General features: G+C 42.9%; 1 protein-coding gene across 10 annotated transcripts in view; it reads right to left on the minus strand.

Annotated features, from left to right (window-relative positions):
- The window catches only part of TANC1 (tetratricopeptide repeat, ankyrin repeat and coiled-coil containing 1), a 265,598-nt gene that overhangs the window by 126,079 nt on the left and 112,797 nt on the right, over positions 1-26,722 (minus strand). For 9 of the 10 annotated variants that reach the window (XM_050751850.1, XM_050751849.1, XM_050751844.1 and 6 more), the window contains one exon: positions 8,194-8,391. In XM_050751850.1, the coding sequence (XP_050607807.1) occupies positions 8,194-8,391 (198 nt within the window). Of the gene's footprint in view, positions 1-8,193; positions 8,392-26,722 lie in introns of those variants that run through there. The other variant, XM_050751851.1, reaches the window with a different exon arrangement.

Genomic DNA, 26,722 nt, shown 5'->3' on the forward strand with positions numbered 1-26,722 from the left:
ACAGAGTGAGACTCCGTCTCAAAAAAAAAAAAAAAAAAAAAAAAGTAAAAAAGACAATCCTCAGAATGTAAGAAAATACTTGTAAATCATTTATCTGATAAGGAACCTGTATCCAGAATATAAAAACAATTTTCACAAACTTATTAAACTACAATGAGATATCAGTTCACATGCTCTAGGATGGCTATAATCAAAAAGAAAATAACAAGCACTGGCAAGGATATGAAGCAATTGGAAACCTCATACTCAGCTGGTAGTGATAAAAAATAGTATGGCCACTTAAACAATTTGGCAGTACCTTAAAAAGGTTTTTACGGAACTACCATATGATTCAGCAATTTCACTAGGTATATACCCAAGGGAAAAACATATGTCCATATAAAAATGCAGACACAGAAGCTGATTGCAGATTTATAATAAATAGCCAGTGTGGAACCAACCAAATATCCACTGATGGAAGACTGGATAAACAAAATGAGTGGCATGTATGAGTATTCATTCTGTTTTATTACCAAATAATGTTTTACTGAATGCGGTACTGATACATGGCACAACATGGATGAACCTAGACAACATGATGCTCCATAAAAGCAGCCAGTCACAAAATACCACATATTATGAGATGACCAGAATAAGCAAATCCAGAGACAGAAAGCAGACTCATGGTTACTAGGGGCTAGGAAGTAGGGAGTGAAGAGTAAGGGCAGGGAGGAATGTGAAATGACTAGTAATGGGTATGGGGTTTTTGCTTTGGTTTCTTTGAGGAGATAACAACGTTCTAAAATTAAGACTGTGGGGATGGTTGCACAACCCTGTGAAAATGCTACAAAAAGAACATCAAACTGTAAACTTTAAATGAGTGAATTATGTGGTATGTAAATTATATCTCAATAAAGCTGTTTTTTAAAAACGCAATGGAATAAATCACAATGGAAAAATATATAAATTTGACTGGAGAAAATGAAAAACTTCTGTGAGTCATAAAACACTGTAACCTAATTAGATGGAAAATGAGCCAGAAACAGTTTTTTATATATAACATACATGACTGATAGCCTTAAAACAATGAAGCTGTGCTCAATCAGTAAGAAACACATATTGTCCCAGTAGAATAAAGGACAGCTATCACAAAGAATTTCCAAAAGAAAAAGTTACCAATGACCAATAAGAATATTCATCTACAATGTTAAAAATGTAAGTTTTGGCCCAGTAATCTCACTTTTATAGTCTGATAAAAATATCAGAGATGCCTTTAAATCTTAATATACAAGAATGCTATTTTTTAGTAGAAAATGGGGAACCTCTTACCTGTCCAATGCTGGGGGAATGGGCAAATGCATGACTGTTGTTTACGTACTATAGAAACAAAGCAGGAGCGATCATCAGAAGTGGTTGTCTTTCAGGGGGTATAGAAGGCCTCAATATTTAGTGTATCATTATTTTGTACTCCTTTATAATGTATTTTCCTCAAATAGTTCCAAAATTTTAAGGATATATATACACATATATTTGTACTCATGGAAATGCAATGAGATAATCACGTATTATTTATCAGTAATTCTCAAACTTTGTTACATATTAGAATCACCAAAGAAGCCTTTTTAAAAATCCCAACATCCAGACCATACTTCATATGCATTTAATCCGAGTCTCTGAAGGTAGGAGCTGGGCATCATCAGAACCCTTTTAAATTACTGGGCTGACTCCAGAGTATATCCAAATTGTATACAGGTGAACCTGGACTCACTGGCAGGGGAATAAATGGACTCAAAGTAGAGCAAATGCATGCACACTGGTTCTATGTATGAACACACGTTCAAGTACAACAGAAAATCTGTGTGTCATGTTCACAGCTGGGCATGCAGTAAGGAGGCCATCATATAACAAGTTTCCAGGAGGAAACAAAGAATGTTCTCCTATTCACCCCAGCAGGAGGAACTGTCCTTGCTCAAGGTTAGATGTCAACTGTGGTCCCAACCACTCAGCAGTGGAAGCAAGGACTAGAACCAACTGGCTCTACAAGGAGAAATGGGACTGTGCATGGCCTGTGTTATTCTCCACCCTCCAAGAAACAGCCTCACGGATGCATGTGAGGCTTTAAGCCCATGCCCTCCTCCTGCCCACACCCCCACCCCATCTATGAAATCAGAACACACTCACATTATTTACAGCTCACATGCCAACAATTTACAGGCAGAACATCAACACAGGCTGGCTGACAAAAGAGAATATGCTGGGGACAGTGTGGAGGATCAGGCTCTACCGGTAACTTGCATGAATTTTGGACAAGTTCCCTAATGACCAAGGGGTCTTTGCTTCCACATCTGCAAAGAGGCCTGGACAGGATGTGCTCTGGAGGCCTCTCCAACTCCAGCATGCCTGTGATCCTCCATGATCTCTAGAATCCTCACCAGGCAGCTGAAACTGGAAGCCAACTGAATGTTTTTCTGACCATGAACTTGATCTGCCTCAGCTGTCAAAGTTCCCGACACAATCTCATGGAAAGGAAGAAAATGAAAATTGTCTGAGAAGTGCAGACAGAACGGAAGTTCTAAAGAAGGCAGCTACAGAATGACGTCTCCCAGCCTCTTAAAATTGTCAGTAGTCCACAGTTAGGCCGCACAAAGCACCATCCATTTAAGCTGTTCCCAGAAGATGTGAACTTCAAAAAGCAGCCACTCAAAGAATGCTGGGGGGAATATGAAATCAATACAGCCTTTCTGGAAAGGAACTGGGCACTATGTATCAAGACTCTTTATAAATGCAGGCCATTTAGTTCAACAATTCCACTGCTGGGAACCTGCTACCCCAAGGAGATATCAGAGATGTTTGTAAATATCACTGGACAAAAGTATTCCTATTGGGAGTTCTAACAACTAGGGTTGTACAACAACGTACTGAACTGTACACTTAAATGGTTAAGATGGTCAATTTTGTTACATGTATTTCACCATAATTAAAAATATTCACACCAGGAATAGCGAAAACAAATCATAACATGCTAAAAACTTTTTTTTCCTTTTTTTAAAGTATCTGGCCGGTATGGGTGGCTCATGCCTGTAATCCCAGCACTTTTGGAGGCTGAGGCGGGCGGATCATGAGGTCAGGAGATCGAGACCATCATGGCTAACACAGTGAAACCCCGTCTCTACTAAAAATACAAAAAATTAGCCAGACGTGGTGGCAGGCGCCTGTAGTCCCAGCTACTCGGGAGGCTGAGGCAGGAGAATGGCGTGACCCTGGGAGGTGGAGCTTGCAGTGAGCCCAGATCATGCCACTGCACTCCAGCCTGGGCAATAGAGCGAGACTCCGTCTCAAAAAAATAAAATAAAAGGAAAAACAGTGAATATCCAACAATCAGAAATGTTTAAAAATCAATTATAAGATATTGAAACAATGGACAACAAATATCAAGCTCTTCAAGTAAACTGGAAATTGCTCATGATAAAATATTAAGCGAGAGCTGGGTACAGTGGCTCATGCCCATAATCCCAGCACTTTGGGAGGCCAAGATAGGAGGATCAGTTGAGGCCAGGAGTTCAAGACAAAACTAGGCAACATGGTGAAAACCTCATCTCTAGGAAAAAAAAAAAGAAAAAAATTAGCTGGGCATGGTGGTGCATGCCTGTGGTCCCAGCTACTCGAGGCTGAGGTAGGAGGATCACTTGAGCCCAGGAGGTTGAGGCTACAGTGAGCCTTGATAGCACCGCTGCACTCCAGCCTGGGTGACAGAGCAAGACCCTGTCTCAAAACAATAAACTTAAGTGACACAAGCAGCACACAAGAGGGTTACATAATGTGGTCTCAGGTTTAGGTGGAGCAGATTTTTTTCAAAAGACTAGAAGAAAAAATGTTCGCAGTAGTTCTTTATCAATGGGATTTCCAGGTTTTTTATATGAAATACTTGCGGGTTGGGGAAGGGAGTGCCTTCGCAGACATTAACTCATGGTCCAAGAATCAAAGAGACAATATGGCTTCTACTACACAGGCTGTCAATTTTGCGGTTTTTCCCTTAACAAAACAGAGGCAGAGAAGTTTCAGAACTGTGACATCAGCTATGTCCACTGTGGGACAGAAGTAGAACCAGAACCGGCAGAAGCAGAAGTGGCCGGCACTCTCCAGTGTCCCCATACAAGGAGTAGGGCAGGAACACCCACTTGTCACCATCTGCTGTCTTACTCCATCACAACATTTCAAAGGGTTGCTTCTCATTCATGCACGATGTTTTGATTGTTTGATAATGGGCCCAGAGTGATCTGGGAAAATAAATGCAGATACTTTATAAAGTATCTAATGATATTACTAATAAATCACAGGAAATGAGCTTTTCTCTTCTCTGGAAAACAGCACACGTTACAAATATAGATGAATTTTAATCCAAAAAGACTTGCAACTGCCACAGAACTACTTTAATGGATGCTGGTCCTTGTTTTCATTAACAGAAAATATATTTACCATTAAAAACAAAAGTTTTGAAACAATACTCAGAAAACAGTCTTCTAACAACAACAAAAAAAGACAAATAAATGGAGGAAGGTGGCAGAAGAGTAAATAAAAATAATAACCTCAATATGAAGGGAAAGTAAGAAACGCAATCATGTAACATGCAAGGTCACACATTATCACAAGGTTAATTAAATTATCTCTGGCCCACAGTTCCCAAGATCCAGGAAGTAATCATCAATTGCATTAACATACCTATTTTTATTAATTCAGGCTGTGTTGTTCAGAGTGTCTACTTACAGGGGTTTGGAGTATTTGATCCTTGCAAGAATAATTGTTCCAGTCCCTGACAGTTTCTGGATTAGCATCAATTAATGAAGAGTTTCTATACAAACAAGTGAAACAAGTTTGATTTTTTTGTTTTTGCTTTTTAACCTTAAACAAGAGAGGAATTGGTGGGGGTGGGGCATCTTACAAATCAGAACAGAAGTCATCAAGGTAATTTCAGAGCACGGGTCTGAATGATGGCACAACCCTGGAGCATGATCCACTGTAGGGCCGGGCTGGAAAGAGAGGAGGGGAGTGGCTCCATACCTCTGAGTGCTGCAGACACACTCTACTGACTCCATCATTAGCAGCAACAGTGCTAGCTTTTAAAATAGATGAGTCTTTTTAAATCCAGTGCACATTCACAACCATATGTCACCTTTTCTTTCTTTCTTTTTTTTTTTTGTTAAAACCAGGCAGGTAGAATATTAGAGCTCTGGATACTTTTACCAACAATATGGTTTAAGCAGAAATCTGTGTTAGACACTGAAAAAAAATATTGTTCATTATTTGATGTACTGAGTCACTGCCATTTTTAAACAGCATCTCTGCCCTAAACTTTTCCAATTAAAATTACCAAGATAATGAAGCCAAATTACCACTGTGAGACACTAATTTGCTGTACAAATTTGGGCAGTGAACAAGCACTGCTCTGTTAGAGATGTATTTGCTTAGTTTATTTAATTATCATTTGGACCAAAAACATCTAATAGAAAGAACATCCCAAATCCATTAAAAGCTTGTATGTTTCAGAACTACTAACCTCCTTCTATTCCAAGGCCTTGCAAAGAATTTAGCAAAAATAAATTTCATTCCTATGGAGAAAAACTTGATATTTTCTTTAAAGAAAAAAACTAATGTCCACACACATATAAGGAGACACGGCCTTATCAGGGATTCTTCTGCCTCCATGCCTGTAACCTCCATGAAACCTTTCTGGGTAGCCACACTCTCGAGGCTTGCCATGCCATTCAATCCTACCTAAAGTCCCACTAAAACACTGAATTTGTCAATAAAATTATATCTGAAGTGCAGTCTTCCCTGAAGTCTCTCAGGTGTTCCCCAGTCCTAATGCCCAAGCAATATTAATTCATTTGCAGTAGCAGAGACTATAGGTAGGCAAATTGTCCAGAAATCTCTGCACTTGGCATTACCTTCAACAGAGATCCCTTAAGAATATCGATAGTTTCTGAATTATCTCTATTATCTATTTTATAGAGATGAGGTATAAGACATCTTGTTTGTCCTCAAGCATCAGACACAGGAAGCACATAATGTTTTTAAGAAGAAAAAACTACTCAGTGATACTTTTTAATGCATAGTAAGGCAGACTTTATTCAGGACCATCTTAACACATATAGGGACCACTGCAGCGGGATTTTGCAGGTAGGGAAAGATTGAGCTCAACTCCAAATACAGGATGGGAAAGCGAGAATTTATAGCCAAGGAACAAGGTGGGGATTGGTGCATGAAAAATTACTAAGAAGAAACATCAGGGGTAGGAAGGCAATTCTTGTTAAAGACAGGTCAGGGTGACCAGACGTCGCCTGGAAGATGGTGGAGGATGAGGAATCTAATCAGATTTGGGTGGGGATGGGGAGGCGTTCTTGCTAAACTTAGTAGCATGCTTCTTAGCTAAACCTGGATTTTACAAGAAAGTGCGTGTGCACACACACACGCGGACCTAGGAGAAAGTTCAGGAGCGTGACTAAAGTGTAGCCAAGCAAAGTGGGTTTTTTCTTTTTTTTTTTTTTTGGTCAATATACACACTAATTCAGGGGGAAAAGACAAATGACATACCTGATAATAAAGAAAAAGTAAAATACTGTGCATACTTTTCGGAAAGAGTAATTCCAATCAGGATAACCCAGTATGACAGGCAGTGTGGGAACTATGATTTGAAGGAAGAGAAGAAATGTGACAAAGAGATACAGCAGTGAGGGAGGGCAAAGAAGGAAGGACGGACATTCCAGGAATTTCCCCAAATACTGATAAACAGGTCAAATTCCTTGGCACAGGAAATTACTTCATACCAAAAAGGTTCCTGAGTTCCAGCTAATTAATGGATTGTAAACAATGTTGTCCTAAACCAGAAAATTCTGCAACAATAAAAGATTTTGGACCCTCACCAATTCAGAGCACCGTTTCTAACATTCAGAGCCTTTAAGGATGCCCTCCTAATTTACCCACACATAAACCTCAAAGATCTACTAAATGAGTCGGCATATGTCATCTCAAGTAATACAAATATTACCAGGAAATCAGAGAAACAGATACCAATTTCACAGCCCTAGGCACACTTTGGGTAGATTCTGAATATGTTTACATGTAATTGAGAAGAAACCCTACACTGGCGTATGATCAACTGGGCCCCAAATTATCCTGCCTTTTGTAAACACTCCACAAACCTTAAAAAAAAAAAAAAATTCAAGAACTTTTAAAACTCAAGGTATCAGCATTTTAGAAAGGCTTTCCTCACATGTGAATCATAACCTCTCAAAGTTCTGTTTGTTTTTTGGGGAGTAATGTTAAGTGTAAAGCATTGATAGAGGGAAGCCAAAATACTTTCAAAGTATAACAGGAATAATCCAAAGTCCCTTTCCCCTACCCCTTTACAAGTCTGAGTTTTCCAAACAAACTTTATAGCTGTTCAAATGGTAGATGATGTAATCAAATAAAATACATCAGTATATAATACTAGGTAGGAATAAACAGACCATCGTCAGATGACTTTTGCCTACATCCATAATCTTTAAACCCACCATGTGTGAGCTTGGATTACAGTCATGTGTCACTTAATGATGGGGATACGTTCTGAGACAGGCATCGTTAGGTGATTTTGTCATTGTGCGAACATCCTCAAGTGTACTTTCATAATCAAGGTGGCACAGCCTACTACACACCTAGGCTCTATGGCATAGCCTATTGCTCCTAGGCTACAAACCTGTACAGCATGTGACTATACTGAATGCTGTAGGCAACTATTAATGCAGTGGCAAGGATCTACGTATCTAAACATAGAAAAGGCACAGTAAAAACACAGTATTACAACCTCATGGGACCACTGTCATACATGCAGTTTGTCATTGATTGAAAGAAACATCATTATTCGGTGTTATAACTGTATAGTGCTCCTTAATTCATCAGTGAGAAAACAATAAAATTGCCGGTTAACATCAGTACTGATAACAAAATCTTAAATCTTTATAAAAATCTAGCCTGGCAGTCCAAACAGAATGAATCTATTAAAACCATACTTTTTCCTTAAATTAAAAAAAAAAAAAAAAGATTTATTTCTTCTAGAAGATACTATGACAAAGAAAAAACGTTCTCCCAGAAGATTTCTCATGGGCACTAGGTTTGCTTATTTTCAACACATGTACTACATATATAACCAAGGCAGCTCCTTCGTTCCCTGTTTACCTGGGGACTTTTTGTTTGCTCTTGATTGCACCAAGTGAGACTGTCGAGGCAGCAAAGGTGATGAAGGCAGAGACATCGAGACACCTTTGGCCAAGCTCACCCTATAGGTGTCCTCTGCTGCGGGAAGACTGCTCACAGGAGAGTCAGCACCGTGGTCAAGAGGCAGGACTGGAGAAGTCTCTGGACCAAAGTCACCTCCTAGAGTAGAGAGGGAATACTTAGGTTAAACCATCCATTCATTACAAGTTGATGCAAATTTAATTCCTATAAACTATATTCTCAGAACATAATTCCCATATATCAGATGTGTGTATTGACTTTTTTAAAATGACTTCTCCCCTACTACTCTTGAAACGTTTTACCCTACGAGGGAAAACTCAAGCATCAGTGAACTCTGCTCCATGTGCCTTTCTGCACTACCCTGATATGGTTTCAATACCTAACAAAGGATCCAGGAAGCCACTGATCTGAGATTAGATCAAGGTCAATTATGAATGATCCACAAGAAGCTTTGATTTCAGAAAAGGAAAAGGAGATGGCTTACTAGCCTTACATGGGTATCAGTAACAGAGATTCAGATACCAACCCTTCCAGAATTCCCGGGCCTCCACTGCTCCTCTCTAATAAGAAAAGTCTAAGGGAGACTCTAGCCTACATCCACATTCCTCCCCAGCACCATCCCTTGGTTCTCTCATCCCATCTACTCAACACTCCCCATGACACAGGGCCACCCTCCTAAAACTCAAACAGCCCCAAACCAGTCATGAGACTGGAAACATCCCTCACTTACTAGGCAGCTTCCGCTTGACACTCTGCCCCTAAACAAGTTTGGGGACAAACAAGCTTACTATTATGAAATTAAACATTGTTAAATATGGTGAACCCCAAGTTTCTCTTCAAAGAATCAGTATGTCAATATGTTCAGCTCTCTTATTCTTTGATTCTCCATTTTAAAGTTTAACTTCTGGCCGGGCGCGGTGGCTCAAGCCTATAATCCCAGCACTTTGGGAGGCCGAGGCGGGCGGATCACGAGGTCAGGAGATCGAGACCATCCTGGCTGACACGGTGAAACTCCGTCTCTACTAAAAAATACAAAAAACTAGCCGGGCGAGGTGGCGGGCGCTTGTAGTCCCAGCTACTGGGGAGGCTGAGGCAGGAGAATGGCGTGAACCCGGGAGGCGGAGCTTGCAGTGAGCTGAGATCCGGCCACTGCACTCCAGCCTGGGTGGCAGAGCGAGACTCTGTCTCAAAAAAATAAATAAATAAATAAATAAATAAATAAATAAATAAATAAATAAAGTTTAACTTCCTGGTTCTCTTCAGCTTCTTGCATCTAGTTTCAGTAAACAACTTGCCTGCCAATCCTAATTAGTAGTTCACACCTGTTCCCTGGTCACCTGCTCTGTCCTGACTCATCCCGGTCACCTGCTCTGACCCAAGTCACCTTTAGTTACCTGTTCCTAACCATCCTTCCCACCAAACTACTTACCCCACCATTCTGGCTCATACCCCTGCTGTCTTTAAAATAGTCAATCAGAATTAGCTTAGACTGTTTGGTCCAACCCTAACCAACAGGGGAATGACACAGCAGTAGGGGCTACCTGCGTCAGGAATAAGAACTCCTGCCCCTCTCCTGTCCAGGTGCACTCTCGCCATTGTTCCATCTGTGATGAGCACCCTTTCTGCAGAAAGTAAAAATTGCCTTGCTGAGATAATCAAATTTATGTTCGAGTGCTATTTCTTTGTGGCACCAGGGAACAAGCATTTCTAAAAACATTCTAGGGCAGGCAAAACCTCAAGCAGCAGAGAGGATATAATCACAATGTTAAAAAAATATACAAGAAAGAGTATCTTCGCTGGAACTAGTCTCCCAAAAAAAAAAAAAAAAATACAGCCAGTCCTCATGTATTCAGATAACACATTTTCCTCCGATTGCCTCTCCCCACCAATTACCTTTCCCACTCCTCAGTATGTACTAAGATGGAACTAAGGATGTGCAGGGAAAGAATGTAAGTCATTATCTGCTTCTTAAAAAGCATCTTCAAACTCTAAGTCACACACAGCAGAATTTGAAAGACGCATAAACTTTCCCAGAAGAACACGAGTGTCTGTGACAAAAGCTATCCAACCACTCCTTGCCATGCCTTCCTGGCTCCAAAAACAAACCAAAAAAACCACACACACACACACACACACACACACACACACACACACAAATCAAAGACTAGATTTTAAAAAAAGAAAAAATGAAAGCTGCCTAGCTAGGCAGGAACTAAATTTTGCAGATTTTTGTGTATAAGGCTGAAAAGGGATACGAACTAAACCATCAAGTTTCAAGTGGTATCACTGTGCTTGTTTTTTGTGTTAGGAGTCAAGGGGAAGTAGAGTCAACCCCTCCATATAGGACAGGCACATGCCTTATTTTTTTTTGAGACAGAGTCTCACTCTGTCACCCAGGCTGGAGTGCAATGGCACGATCTCAACTCACTGCAACCTCCACCTCCTGGGTTCAAGCGATTCTCCTGCCTCAGCCTCCCGAGTAGCTAGGATTACAGGCGCACACCACTACACCTGGCTAATCTTTGTATTTTTAGTAAAGACAGGGTTTCACAATGTTGGTCAGGCTGGTCTCGAACTCCTGACCTTGTGATCCGCCCACCTCTGCCTCCCAAAGTGCTGGAATTACAGGCATGAACCACAGCACCTGGTTGGCACATGCCTTACTTTTAAAGGGAACTCACAGCAGAACAGTGAACAGAAAAGTCCCACAATGGGCATGTCAGCAAAGCCAGATAATTTTAGTCACTCCTGGGTTAGCTATGCATGAGGCGGTTTTTATAAACTTGGGAAACTAAAGATTTATCGCTAACTGCCCAAATTACCGGCATTTGAAGAAACAAGACAGATCAGAAAACTCACTAGGGCCGGGCGGAGTGGCTCACGCCTCTAATCCCAGCACTTGGGAGGCTGAGGCAGGCGAATCACGAGGTCAGGAGTTCGAGACCAGCCTGGCCAACATGGTGAAACCCCATCTCTACTAAAAATACAAAAAAAAATTAGCTGGGCGTGGTGGAGGGCACCTGTAATCCCAGCTACTCAGAAGGCTGAGGCAGGAGTACTGCTTGAACCCAGGAAGCAGAGGTTGCAGTGAGCTGAAAGTACACCACTGCACTCTAGCCCAGGCAACAGTGTGAGACTCCATCTCAAAAAAACAAACACAGAAACAAAAATCTCTCACTGGAGTTACAAAAATAAGGACATTCATGCAAATCCCCAGGACGAAGTTCTGTCCTCAAGGGAGAGAAGCAGGCAGGAGTTAGAGGCCTTTACCTCCTAGAGTCTATGTGGACAGCAATGGCCCCCAGCTGGGCCCCCCCGACAAGCTTCATCCACCTCCTTTCACCAGCCAGCACTGTAAGATACTACTGTCACCAATCCCCAGAACCACAGGGGCCAGTCTTATAGCACTGGGGATGAGCCTGGAATCTTTGAGAAACCACCTCAAGGCTTTCAGCCAGGTCACGAGGTTTCCCAGCTGCTTTCCCTTCAACTGTCTGGCGAGGAAACAGATCTTAAGGCAGAGCTGGGCTGCACTATGATGCCAGCTCGCGGTGAGGCCAGATGCCCTCTGTCTTGACAAACTTGTAAAAGCTGAGGGATGGTTGTTTTCTCATCACCACCTCACTCTCACATTGAGAATGCAAGCAGGTGCTGTGCTTACAAGAACCATATCACATCAGCCAACTCTCGGGTGTACAGGCAAGAAACACCAGGAGACAGACCAGAACTTGGAAAGCGCTGAGGTCACAGCCACAGGACATTACACACAAAAGACGTGTAGGGGACCTTGAAGAGGTGACACTGGTTTTCCATGTGGTTTGAAGAGAGCTACATTGCCCTGTGGCTGTTCTTACATAGCCTAAATCACAGACCCAGCTAGTCAAATGGCTGTGGGACGGCCTGACAGGCCACAAAGGCACTGTCCCCTACTCACACATGAGTATTACTGACCTATACAAAAACAAATAAAAACCCAGATTTCAAGTCCTTTAATTTGGATGAGGACACAAAAGAAGGGAGAAATACATGTACCACCACCAGAAATAAGTAAACAGCACTGAGAAAGGTTTATTTTCTTAAATACTTAGAATTCTCCAACATGACACAAGAGAAATTAGGCATTGAAGGGAAAAAGAATTAGTTTCCTAATTATAAATTCTGCCCATAAACTTTGTTTAGAACAAGCAAAGCAAATATTTTCATTAACTGCAAATGTGGTGGGGATGAGTTTCCAAAGCATGCTGTAAGCATGAGGACCTTCAGCCTTTGGAGCAGCTGGACTCCAGCACTATGATTTTATGCAGGCTGCAATAAAACGAGGCTTAAGAGAAGAGTTAGCGGGAGGGCGGTTTCCATTTCAAGTTTACTTCACTATCTCAGTATAATCACTCCCAAACATGTTGTTCTGTTTGGTTTGTTTTTCAGAGGTAATGCAAGATCTCTAACTTCCAGTATCCTTTCATTAGAAAGGTACAAAGTAGGGAGAGAAGTTTTATGTATGAACAGGAAGCACAAAGCGGGGTGGATCCAGCACTCTGGAGCCAGGAGCTTTAACTGCACAAGCGCAGGGGATTTAAGGTCAAACAAAGGGCATCACAATGACGCCAGGGGCAGAAAGTGAAAATTGCTTAGGGGCATCCACTTGAACAATACAATATTGGTTCTGGGCAACCTGACACCAGAGATTCTCCAGTTGATTTCACATTCCTCAGCAGAAGCTTAAAGACATTTAAGAGGAATTAAAGATGTTTCACTGCAACAACCAGCACAGCTGGCATATTTCTTACCCCTTGAACAGATACTGTTTTCTTTTAACTATGACCTGTTTTATTCCCCACCTTGATTATTGTTTTCTTTTAACTATGACCTATTTTGTTCCCCCCCTTGATTAAGTGATGGGAAGCACATTTCAATCACCCTTCCTGTTGCTGCAGGCAGAAATGCCAGGTAGGACAATGCAACCTCTCCAGGGTATGAAAACCATGTTATCAATGACCAGTAATTTACCTCCTCCAGCTTCACTAGCAGGTGTTTCCCATGGAACATTTACACACCACAGACAGTCACACCTATCCCAACATGCTTTCCATCTCAAAGCATTGAATGCAATCACACTGTCTCAGATGGGAGACTGGGGCCTGGGAGGTAACCCCAAGGAACAGGGACCACAGCTAGAACCTCCCCACAAACGGTCAGCTCAGGCTCTAACATTCTCACCACTTCACATGTTTAAGAGCTTTAATTTGGGGGAAAAGAGAGAGATCCCCAAAACAGATACATTTTTAATGAGTATTTTAAATACATAAGGAGTCAGCACACTTTGCTGCAAAGGGTCTGATAGTAAATATTTTAGGCTTCGCAGGTTACATATAGTCTCTGTCACTCATATACACACACACTCCTTTGCTTCTTTTAAAATCATCAATTCCCTTAAGTCCAAAAATAAAAGTCCAGAAAGGGCAAGGGTACACACAGACATCTATAAGAACCTCTCTGTTCATAATAAATAAAAATATATATGCATACAAATAAGTTAAAGTCCTAGTTTGCAAAGATAACAAAATTATCAAAGGGAATAAAGCCATCCAATAAGGCGTTATAAATTGGCAGAAATGGCTTTTCATAATAGTTGTTTATTTTAAAAAGTGTTTACCATTACAGGCTGTGAAAAGGGATTTCAATTCGAAAATGGAAGAAAATATGAATCTGGGAGATGAATGTTGAAAGGCAGCTATGCAGAATGGCAACGTCCAACATCACAGATTAAAGTACATGGAGTGCAGGATTAGAGACAGCTTTAAAAAATGAGGGCAGTGAAGGCAAGGAGATGAAAGTAAAAGCATATTTCAGGAAGGGAAGGGCTGAGAAAGGCAAGGGTGCACTTAGACACTCAGGTAAATAGGTCTGCAGAGGCAGGAAATAAGATTTCCATTTATTGTGCCACTGAAGTGACTGGGGTGGGGTGGGGCGATAGAAGCTTAGAATAGAAAAAGATAGATGTTCTGTTTATCCAGCTCCAGAAAACGAGACTTGAGCAATGCATTTAACTAGGGCATTAAATGTGTTAGGGCATCTTTTGTGCAGTCTCCACTTTAAGAGTGCAATATTTCTTAAAACATTTTCCACCGTAAGGTTTTATAACCACGTAACTAAATACACACACACACACACAGACACACACACACCCTGCTATATTTATAGAAAACAGAAAGATTTCTTCCACAAGATCCAGTATCATTTTTGAACCCTTCAGAAGGCTACAACTAAAAGCACTTTAAGCCATTTTATGTCTTATAGAATCTCCTAATTACAGGCAGAGCATTTTCAAAATAAATGCATCCAAGAAAACAATTTTCAAAAACCTTATTCAGACAATCATGATTAATTCTCAAACAATACCACTAAGAGGCAAGAAAGCAGCTAACCCCTAGGGTACAAGAAACCTAGCCAATAGGACAGCGTATACTTGTCTTCAAAAATCCACCAAGTGGGATCTAAATAGAGATCAGTCAATACTGTCTGCATGGTTTTATTCTTAATACTCAATGATTATAGAACCAAACGTACAAATGTGCTTTATCCTGAAACAGATGAGTAAACAGACTGGCATTTCCTCTCTAATTGTCAAAGTTTTCCTTTTAAGATATATCAGCATGCAAGAGTTTCTGTGCTTTAAAAATAAATGACCTCAGAAAAACTCCCACCCCCAAACTCCCAGAGGGGTGCAATTTAAAATAAATGCTTATTTTTTTTAGATGTATTAGATGCCAGGACAGGGTTCTGGGTGCTTTATATATATTATTTCACTTAATCTTCACAGCCACCCCACAAATTAGGCATTGCTATTAGCCCCCTTCTCAGATGAGGAAACTGAGGCACAGAAAGGAAAAGTATCTTGCCCAAGGCCACTCTGGCATATGTCAGAGCTGAGTCTGAACCCAGGCAGTGGGATCCAGAGTCCACTGTCTCAGTATTGATCCCCCTGGAGAAGGCTACTGAGAGAGGCTTTCAACATTATGTCATTTTGCATACTTAAGAAGGAAAACCAAAAATAGTATATGTAGGTCTACGCACAGTACTGGGCCACCACAGAGGGAAAACAAAACAAAACAAAGCACCCTGTTCCCTCGTCTATTTTCACTTTTCATGCCGGCTGGTTAATTAGCTCCACAGCACTCCCGCAGCACTCCTTTTGGGAGGTACCCAGGCCCAGTGATCATTAATCTTCTCTCAGTCACACCTCATGCTGTCACCATACAAGCGAAGTGGATCCAGGATAAGTGTTTAGTCATCAAGCACCCTAGTTTCCTCTCCTCTCCATGGGTACTGGACATTTATTAACTCTTGCAGCATTTGGGCCTGCTGCTTCTGCGGCACAGCGGCGCTGGGTCCGGTCATTCTGCCTAGTCCGATGAGGGGTGAAGTCGCGAGCTAGCTGCGGTGGAAGGCAACCTGGCAGGGTTCATTTTCAATCTGCATGGAATTTGTGATTCTACATTTCCTTGCCAGCACAGACTTGTCCAGGTCCACCAGTCCTGGGGAACACACTGCAGCTTGAATTCCGTGGCTCTGCCAGGTCGACTGATGCTACACCTGATTAGAGCAGCAGTTCCCAACGCCCTCCACATAGAGAGACCCCCAATCCCTGCTGAGCGAGGCTGTTTTAACTGGTTGGGAAAATGGCACAGGTGATGGTCCTTAAAGCTCACCAAGTGATTTTACTGTGCAGCCAGGACCGAAAGCCACAGAAGCAAGAAGGTGTCAAAAAGATCTGGACTGCTTATGCTACTTCCCAAGACAAAGAGGTTGCAAGAAAGGGAAAAGAAACTACAGGGCCTACTGTACTAAGTAATGCAGATTATTAAAATAAAAGTTTCCATTCCAAATGTACATTACTTGAGGGTATATATGTATATATATATGTGTATCTATGCATGTGTGTATGCACACACAATACGTTTACATCTATACAAACATGGACACTTGTACATGCATGGAGGGTCTCAAGCAGGATACACATCCAACCAGTAGCAGTGGCTACTATGTTCGAACATCATTCGAATGGGAACTGATCAACTGAGGCATGGGTGTAAGATATACACGTTTAGATGGTTTATATTTTTTCCTCTGTGCACATTTCCTGTAAATATTTAAATGTACATTCCCAAGGATTGAGCCATGTGTCGATTTTAAGATCTTTAGGATAAATGGGCCACCTACTAAGGCCTAACTTGGCAAGTAGGGTGAAATGAAGCTCTATTCCACAAAGCATGTGCTCGAAGTGACATGTGTGTAGGCACTGCTCGGAGGCAAGCTTGTTTGCAGCTGACCACAGTGGACACGGGCATGGCAGGAAGAAGAGTGCCAGTGCCCTGCTCCAAAGGTTGGATGCCAGCAGTGCTGAGCTTGCCACACTCCTGTCATTGATGGGCTCTGGGTCGGCTGGCATTTCTTCTCTTCCCACCCTTCTGTTTATCTTCCAGGTTGTGGTCATCTCTGCTGTCGGTGGCAGGGTGTGGGCACACTTGCAGATGCCCACTCACATGGGATATGGATAATCCAAAGCCCTAGGAAAACATCTAGTCTGCTGGGGAGGGAAGAGGGAAAGAGAGACATGAGGGGTGGAGTGTAATGGGAGAACAAGGAAGAAAACAGATGCTAAAAAGGAAGGAAATGAGGCAGGACAGGACCAAGGAAATGAGAAGTAAAGAGAAGAGGGGGAACAGCCACTCAAGGAGCAGGGAGGGGTGGAGGTGGGGTGCAGGCGATAAACGCATGAATTCCTGTTTCTTTTTAAAACTGCATCTGGTTAGCAGTCCTGGTAAGGCCTCTCCCAATACCCTAGTAAAATGTCTAAGTACAAAGTAAGAAAACTCACGAGTGCAAAAAAAAAAAAAAAAAAAAACCATACCAAAAGGAAGAGACTGCCAGAAAAGGGAAGAATTCCCGGTAATTTTAAAGATGACAAAAGAGGATCCTTTGTTGTTGGAACAAACAATTGGTGGCCTAACCACACTCCAGTCTATAAAACATCAGAGCCCAGCCCACCGTGGAGAGAGGAAGATGGCAAACCTCTGACCCCGGAGTCGGCCTCTATATCTCCACCCCATGCCCACCAGCCGGAACAACAGATCCAGATCAGTAAAACCCAGCTGATTGCATCTTTTCTCTTTGGATAAGCCTCCCCCAACCACCACCCAAAATAATCAATGATGTGACTGAGAAAACATAGCTTATCAGTGAAAGGAAAGAGAACATCTTCTTGAACACTCAAAGATGACTGAGAACAAAACTGTGAACTGCTTGGCACCATCAATAGAATATAGGATGGCCTGGCCTCTAGACCCTTCATAGAGTGTTTCTTTCCTGACGACAGTCCATACTGGGGGTGTCTAATCTTTTGGCTTCCTTGGGCCACACTGGAAGAATTGTCTTGGGCCACACGTAAGATACACTAATGATAGCTGATGAGCTTAAAAAAAAAAAAAAAAAAAAAAAGTTACAAATAAAGTCTCATCATGTTTTAAGAAAGTTTACAAATTTTTGTTGGGCCTCATTCAAAGCTGTCCTGGGCCTCATGTGGCCCACAGGCCGTGGGTTGGACAAGCTTGAGCTATACTATAGACTAAGGCATCCTATACTACATATCTATACTATAGACTATTAAAGATAAGGAAAGAAAAGCAGGAAATTTAAAAGGCAATAATGAAATCGTGATCCACATTTCAGGCAGTCAAGGAGAACTGACACTATAGAAAACAGTCCATGATAAAGAGAATAAGCTCGGGAAGGTTTCCCCAAGAAGCAGAGGGAAGGGGCTAAAATTTTAACAATGTGGGTAAATATTACAGATATGGGAAACAAAAACCTTTCTGGGAAGAAATAAGCACAAGATAAAGTAATTTTTCTAAAAGCCTAAGAAAAATTATCACAGACTTCTAGGTAAACATTAAAAAGGTGTTTTACTAGGATACAAACAAAACCTCGGAGCCTCTGAAAGGCACCAGAGCCCGACTGCACTCAGAACTCTTGTGTTAGTTTCCTGGGGCTGCCGTAACAAAGTTCCACAAACGGTGTGGCCTAAACAACAGAAGTCTACTTTCTCACATTTCTGGAGGCTCCAAGTCCAACATCAAGGTGTTAGGCAAGGCCATGATCTCTCGGAAGGTTCTCAGGGAGAATCTAGTTCATGCCGTTCTCTTCCTTTCCAGTGTGGTCAGCAATCCTTGACATTCCTTGGATTATAGATCCATGCCTCAAATCTCTGCCTACGTCATCACATCACATTCTCCCTCTGTGTCTGTCTCTCCTAAGGACAACAGTCATACTAGGTTAGGACCCACCCTAACCTAGCATGACTTCATCTGAACTTCCTGACATCTGCAAAGAGCACATTTCCAAACAGGATCACTTTAACAGGTATCAAGGATTGGGACTTCAAAGTAACTTTCTGGGGAACATAGTTGCACCCACAACCCTTGACCCCTCCCCTCCAACACGGAAAGCCAGAAATCAAAAAAGCAACATTGACCAGGTGTGGTGGCTCACACCTGTAATCCCAACCCTATGGGAGGCAAAGATAGGAGGATCGCTTGAGCCCAGGAGGTTGAGGCTGAAATGAACCATGATTGTGCCACTGTACTGCAGCCTGGGCAACAAAAGGAGACCCTGTGTCAAAACAAACAAACAAAAAAACGACAAAAAAAAAAAAAAAAAAAAAAAAAAAAAAAAAAAAACCCAGAAAAACAGAAAGGCAAAATCTACAAAACTTGAGGGAGAAAAAAAGCATGGCCAAATCTTGTAAAACTGTACTAGGCTATTATACATATCAATCAGAAAACATTCTCGGATACTCAAAAGCTCAGAAAATGTACAACCCATTTATCCTTCTGAAAGAAACAAGTTCCTTCAGAGAAAAAAACAGAATCCACTACTCAACAGTGGGGACATGGTTTTTAAAAAATACAAGAAACTCTATAACCCAACCCTGGCCTTCCAGCACTTCACTCAACTGCCCCTCTTCCACAGCCTTCTCATTCAGGAAATGGGCTTTTTGAACCACATCCTTCACCCCACAGTGCAGAAAGTCTCTTACTTTATCTGGAGACCCTTAAAGCCATAACTGATGCTGCCTGCCAGAACTTGCTAACAATAGCTTACATTTTTCACATGATTGGGACGCTGGGCAAGGAAAGCTCTCTTTACCCCCACCCACCCCTCTAAACAAGCAGAGTAGCACAGAACACCACAATGACTGCTTTCATTGCTAAGGAACTGAAATTTAAAAAGAAAGAAAATCAGTTTACCATATGAACATTTTCAAAAACATGTAGAAAAAACATTTAAGCTAGTATACACAATCTTTTGTATGCTGTCTGATAACAACGGAAAAATAAGATACACGACCCAAAAGTTAGAAGGAAGTCAGTAAGATGATGGGTTATTTTGAAGGGAGTGGAAGTATGAACGGTTCTTTCCCCTTCCTTTTACATTTTCAGTTTGACATATATTCTGACATGTTTTATAAAATAAAATACACTTTATTTTCCAGCGAACATTGATTTGAAACTCAAATTTATATCCATCTCTTTTATTTCCAGAGGTTCCCCTGTAAGCTGCCACACTGGACACCTGTCAAGTTCTTGAGGCTCCTGCTCTCATGAGTCCTCTTCCAGGAAGGTCTCACTTTTCCCCTATTCAGGCACCTCGAGCTATGCCCACTGTTGTTGCTCCATCCGCCTGCCACACACTTGCCCTTGTCCATGTAGCTCCAACTGCCCATATCCAGGTCTCTCTAATGTCAGATGGTCTTTCCTATTGATTGTTCTCACAATGAAGTTCTGGACCGGCTTCAACCTACAGATACTGCAGGGTCCAAGATCCAGTGCCTCACCCTAGGTGCTTCAAAGCACTTAAAAGGAGCCTCACTGTCCCTGCTATCTGCAATCTCAACCAGTTAATGCTTTAACATTAAACTTTCTCAAAACAATCCAAATACACCCTCTTAATTTATAATAACAGAGAACTCCACATTTTTTTTCACAGCACTTTCTTGAAGGTAACATGAGAAATGACAACAGTAGTGGACCACCATGCAGAACATGTCACATCTATGTTAACAGTGCCCCGGAGCTGTGCAATGAGGCCAACCCAGGGACAACTAACCACAGGATACCGCACTGCTAAAGCCATTCTCCATCCCAAATACCAAGCCCCGAGATTACTGCCAGAGGCCACTTTTCCTCGAACTTCACATACTGTTTCATTCCTGAGTAACACGACAGGATTTATATTGAGTTCTGCTTTACCTATGTTGTGTATGCCTGATAGAGTTTGAACGTCTGTCCCTACAAAATCTCATGTGGAAATGTAATCCCCACTAGGTGGGGCCTAGTGGGAGGTGTTGGGTCATGGGGGTGAATCCCTTATGAATGGCTCGGTACCCTCCCAGCAGTAATGAGTGAGTTCTCACTCTATTAGTTCACTAGAGATCTGATTTTTTTTATTTTTTTTTAAGACCGAATCTCGCTCTGTTGCCCAGGCTGGAGTGCAGTGGCACGATCTTGGCTCACTGCAAGCTCCACCTCCCAGGTTCATGCCGTTCTCCTGTTCTCCTGCCTCAGCCTCCCGAGTAGCTGGGACTACAGGCACCCGCCACTATGCCCGGCTCATTTTTTGTATTTTTAGTAGACACGGGGTTTCACCTTGTTAGCCAGGATGCTCTTGATCTCCTAACCTTGTGATCCGCCTGCCTCAGCCTCCCAAAGTGCTGGGATTACAGGCTTGAGCCACCACACCCGGCCGAGATCTGTTTATTAAAAAGAGCCTGGTACCTCCTCCCTTGGCTTTCTACCAGGAATAAAGGCTTTCTAACCAGGAATAAAGGCTTCCTGAGGCCTCACCAAAGCAGACGCTGGCACTACAGCCTGCAGAACTGTGAGACAGAATAACCCCCTTTCTTTATAAATCACCCAGCCTCAGGTATTCCTTTATAGCAATGCAAAATGGACTAATACAATGCCCATTGTGTATACTTGCCCTAATAACGATGATTAAGCTGGCAGTTCTTAAGCCCTTCCTTTGTGTGCCAGACATCTTGTTAAGCACTTTACATCTATGTATCAGTCCATTTTGAGTTGCTGTAAGAGAATACCTGAGACTAGGCAATTAATAAAGAAAAGAGAGTTCTTAGCTCATCATTCTGCAGGCTGAGAAATTCAAGGGCAAGGCCATGGCTTCCCCATGCATCACAACACGGCAGAGACAGTCAAAAGGGAAGTGGACATGAGCAAAGAGGGGAAAACCTAAGAAGTATCCTGGCTTTGTTACAACCTACTCTCTCTGGAACTAACCCATTCCCATGAGGACTCACCCAGTCTTCCCAGAGCAAAACTCTGGCTTGTTGCAGGAGAACAGCACCAAGCCATTCATGAGGTTTTGGTGGGAACAAACCACAGCAATACATTAACTTAATTATTCACCCCATTCCATTTGAAATGACACTGTCATTGCCCCCTTGCTGCAGATGAGGAAACCAAGGCTTGGAGGAGGGCTAAGTGGCCTAGGATCCCCTACCCTGAAAGTGGCAGATCCAGAATTGAACCCAGGCAGTTTGGCTCCAGAGTCAGAACTCTTAACCACAGTACCACACTGGGCTGTCCCAGATAACATATTCCCTAACCAAGGTGTATACTGAGCATGGAGCATTGCTTGGTGCTTAAGAAAGTCTGACTTAGCCTTAGATAATTTAGCAAGTCATGTTTCCCTGAGTGATAATTGTCAGGAACATTCTGTCACATTGGACATGATGACATTTTGGGGGTGGAAAAATAAGTGGAAGGGAAAAAGACTTTTAGAACAATACTGTAACCAGTACACCACCCCCTCACTAACTACTCAAATCCAAACTCTGGCAGTCCCGTCAGCAAAGCTGTCTGCCAAAAGGCCTCATTACAAGAGAAGGGAGAGAATAAAAGGGAGCTGCTACCATTTATCTTATTTCAACTCCTTACAAGGAAAACGGGATCATTATGGGGGAAAAAATGCCTCAAAGTTTCTAGGCAGTATTTAAAGTTTCTTCTCCACAAAAACATGTTCAAAAATACTACCAACTCAGCTCACATTCTAGAAAAAAAGCAGACTAAATCCACCACGTACATGTGGCTATATAACAAGGTCTTTCCCAGGCCTGTATTGTGGGGGAGCTAGGAGTGAAGAAGAAAATGAAATGACTGCATTTTTTTTTTTTTTTTTGAGATGGAGTCTTGCTCTGTCACCCAGGCTACAGTGCAGTGGCAAAATGTCAGTTCACTGCACCCTCCACTTTCCAGGTCCAAGCAATTCTCCTGCCTCAGTCTCCCAAGTAGCTGGGATTACAGGCACCCACCACCACCTCCAGCTAATTTTTGTATTTTTAGTGAAGATGGGGTTTCACCATGTTGGCCAGGATGGTCTCGATTTCCTGACCTCATGATCCGCCCACCTCGGCCTCCCAAAGTGTTGGGATTACGGGCATAAGCCACCGCGCCCAGCTGGTGACTGCATTTTTCTATATCTTATTTGTATGTATCTTGTGTATTTTGTATACTTTATCCCTATTCCACCATCAGCACCAAAAAAAAAAAAAAAAATTCACTGCTCAGTTTTCCAAACAGCAGTCTCAGTGACACGTCTTGTAAAATATCTTAGCAACAATGTCAATATTGTCTGACTACAGCTAACCATATTAACATTCCATTCTAATCATGAATTCTCAAATATAAAATGGAATGTGAATTACTTACTTCATTCATTTTTTGAGTATTACTCTGGGAAAAGAGCCCTCTAACAATTTCTATAAATTGGCATGTAAATTAAGCATCAAAATTATATTCAATAGCTATTACTTTTTGTGTATCTAACTTGCAAGTATCAGTATGAAAATAAGCAAATGTTGACAAGGAAATCAACATAAGTATAAGAACCAAACAAAATACACTGACAAATTACTTTGATCAAATACTCTTCCTTTGTTATTTCTCTAATGGAACCCTTTCACTCATCTGCTTGTATATTTGTATTCCAAGTTTATCTTTATAGCACTGCCAAGAACAGAGTTTACTAGATAATGAGGGATCTTCTAAGAGTTTTTAAAGTCACATACAACATGGCTGGTGGGGGCAGGCCCTGTGGAGACACAGGAACAAACAGCATATCAGTGGCTCCCAAACATAGCTAACAATTCAAAAATCATAATTAAAAAAAAAAAATAGGCCAGGTGTGGTGGCTCATGCCTGTAATCCCAGCACTTTGGGAGGCCAAGGCAGGCAGATCACTTGAGGCCAGGAGTTCAAGACCAGCCTGGTGGTCTTGAACCAACACGGTGAAACCCCATCTCTACTAAAAATACAAAGATTAGCCAGACATATGGTGGGTGCCTGTAGTCCCAGCTACTCAGGAGGCTGAAGCAGGAGAATCATTTGAACCTGGGTGGTGGAGGCTGCAGTGAGCCAAGATTGTGTCAATGCACCCTAGTCTGGGCGACAAATCAAGACTCTGTCTTAAATAAAGAAAGAATAAAAATAAAAATAAAAATAAAAATAGATGCTTGGACCCCAGCACTAAATTCAGTAGGTCTTATGGGAATTTGAGTCACAAGGGCCTAGGTGAACCAGCCAGGTTTAGGAATCGCCGCACTACACAATTACAGTAGAGCCCATTCCTGTAAAGCCACAGGTGAACACTGATTCTTTGGATGTGCATACATCTTTGCAGACACAGACGTTTCTGATTTTAGGTCCCTGCATTCAGGCCTCATATCCCTGCCCTCTTCTGTCTCCTAGTGAACACATATCCCCCCAAGCCTGTTTACAGCAACTGTCCCTACAGCACTCCGCTAAGGACCTGCCTCTTACTGTGGCTTTTTCCTCCATCTGCTCCAGATGGAAAGGCGAGGGTCATGTTTGCCACACAGACAAGTGAGCTAGGAAACAAGAATATCCTAGATGCCACCACTTACTAAAGTCAAAAGGAGAGTGTAAAGGAGCAGAAAAGCAAGCCAAAATGGTATAGAAATTACTTAAATTATAATAAAAGCAAACATTTATAAGATGCTTACTGTGGTTCAGGCACTGTTCTAAGCACCATAATTCTTTTTTTGACAAGTTTAAAACCTGTATTTTAGATATAATTTATAAAATACTTAGTCTGCTGACTCAGGAGCCCTTAGTACAGGGTCGGGTGGGAGTGGGCAGCTGCCCGCTACACCAGCAGAGCAGGGGTGTGGCCCTCTCTCCCATGCCCTTCTGTTCAGACACCAAGGGGCCTGTGTGCACCCCTGGCATCACACGACCAGAAAACAGGACCCCAGAGGTTTCTTTAGTCACTGTTTACCAGGGAGGCTGGGTATAGCCCTGCTGGCCCATCTCTGAGCAGGGCACCCCCAGATGGGGCAGAGCAGGGTATGGTTGGGCTGGGCTGGGCAGGGCTGGGTGGCAGGTGGACTCTGGAAGGGTCTGATGGTAGCATATAGGGTGTTGCCTCCTGCCTGCAGATGGGGAACACCCTGATCAAGTGGGCTGAGAAGGGCTGGTCACTGGGCCTGGATCCCCAGCTCCTTTGGTTACAGGCTAACATCAGAGTACTGGCTTATGGGAAGCGGTTAGCTGGAAGGTCTGAGGTCTGGCCCATGGGGTCAGGGAGGAGCTGAGGGAAGGGGACAGTACTGTGAAGGCAGATAAAGGGGCAGCAGCCTCAGGTTTCTGCCCCACCCCTCCAATCTCTCTAGGGTTTTCCAAGCCAAAGCCTGTCACTTACTTTAAAATACAAAAGGAAAAAAAAAAAAACACGTAAGCAAAGTTACAGATAACTATACCCCCATACACAAAATCCAAACTGTTTTCTCATCTCCCATCAACTTCTCCCCAACATAATACAGTTGCCCATTTTCTTTTCTAAACTTTTTTCCTGTCACATTTCCATTTGGGAAGCTATGACTGCTGGTGGTGACATGCACAGAGGGTAGACCCCATCTTCGGCAAGAGGGAGGAAGGAGCACCAGTCCCTGCCACATCCTCAATCCACAGACACCCACCAGCCAGCCTTTACTTTGGCCCCCACTAGACAGCAGTGGGACAAGAACAGGTGGTCCCAAAGGCTGAGCAGCCAGCACTTCTGGCCTTCCCACCTGGAATACCTCTGTACCCTTCTCTAATTGAAAGGACAGTCTCACTCTGGGCCAGAAACCACTATCACATGAGGCATGGATGCTATACATTTTGAATGTGGACACTTGGTTATGACGGTGGAACTATAAAGATAGCAGCCAGTTTTCTTCCTTGCCTTCTCCTGAAGGTAGTCCTCTCTCTCACTGACTGAAGCTCTGGTTCCAGCTCTGCTCATGGGCAATGCCTGGCTTTACACAGTTATAAAGCCACGCTATGGACCAGCTGCTGGCTCAACTGACAGCTGGCCCCTCCTCCTGAGAGGAGGATGTGGTGGGATATGGCTTGCTGGGCCTGGCCTACTATTCCCACAGGGAGCCCAAAGTGGAGTGAGCCTGTGAAACTTAGCTTGCCACCTTGGCCACCATGTGCTGCCCTAATCGCAACACCATACCAAACAACCACTCCAAAACTTACCTGCTGGTCAGGAGTTGGGAGGCCGCCTGGCTGGCTGAGGGATAGGGCACAGTGCCACAGAAGGCATCAGAAACCCAAGAGGAGCCGGGCTGTACACACAGGGCTGCTCTGGGCAGCTGCACTCTCAGCCTCTTCCACCTCAAGGAGCCAAAGCAAATCTCAGGCTCCAGGGGCAGAGGAGGAACTGTCTTAATTCCAGGCCCTCACTCTGGAAAAAGGGGTGATGGGTAGCCTAGGCCTATGGGGAACCAGTCTGTCATCAATCTTTGCAAAGCAAAGCTATTCTTTCTCCAACTTTATTCAGAATGCTCTGCGTTCAAGGTACTGATTTCACATAGGAAATATACCAGGTATAGTTACTGAGCTGGGGTTATCAATAGAGATGGAGCACCACAGACTCTTAAGAGTTCAAGCCATGCCAGAGAGGGAAGATCTATCCACCTTCTGACCGTACGAGGCAGAAGTCTCCAGGTCCTGGAGCCAGACTGTCTCCTCATTTTCCCTGTGCTGATGGCAAATACTGAACAAGTCTCACATCCTTTACTTCTAAGCCCAGAAATGCAGTCTCACTCCCTGACACTCTGCTCTCTTCTAGAAGTAGTAAGCCTGGCTGGTAGGGAAACCACCCTGAGGAGTATGGGAAGGGGAAGTCTGTTCACTTTCCCTGTCTCCCAAAATACTAGAGGTGGGGTAACACCCTCCCCAAGCTCTCTGAGCCTTCAGAGCTAGCCCAGTCTCCAGCAAGGCCCAGATGCCCTGGGACTTAGCCAGGGGAGGGAGGTATAGGCATGGGGTGCTCATCTGTCCTGGGGGTTGCAGAGCCCTGCCCCTTCTCTGGGTGGCAGTAGGAA

This window comes from Macaca thibetana, chromosome 12 (genome assembly GCF_024542745.1).
Source record: "Macaca thibetana thibetana isolate TM-01 chromosome 12, ASM2454274v1, whole genome shotgun sequence".
Classification (NCBI taxonomy): domain Eukaryota; kingdom Metazoa; phylum Chordata; class Mammalia; order Primates; family Cercopithecidae; genus Macaca; species Macaca thibetana.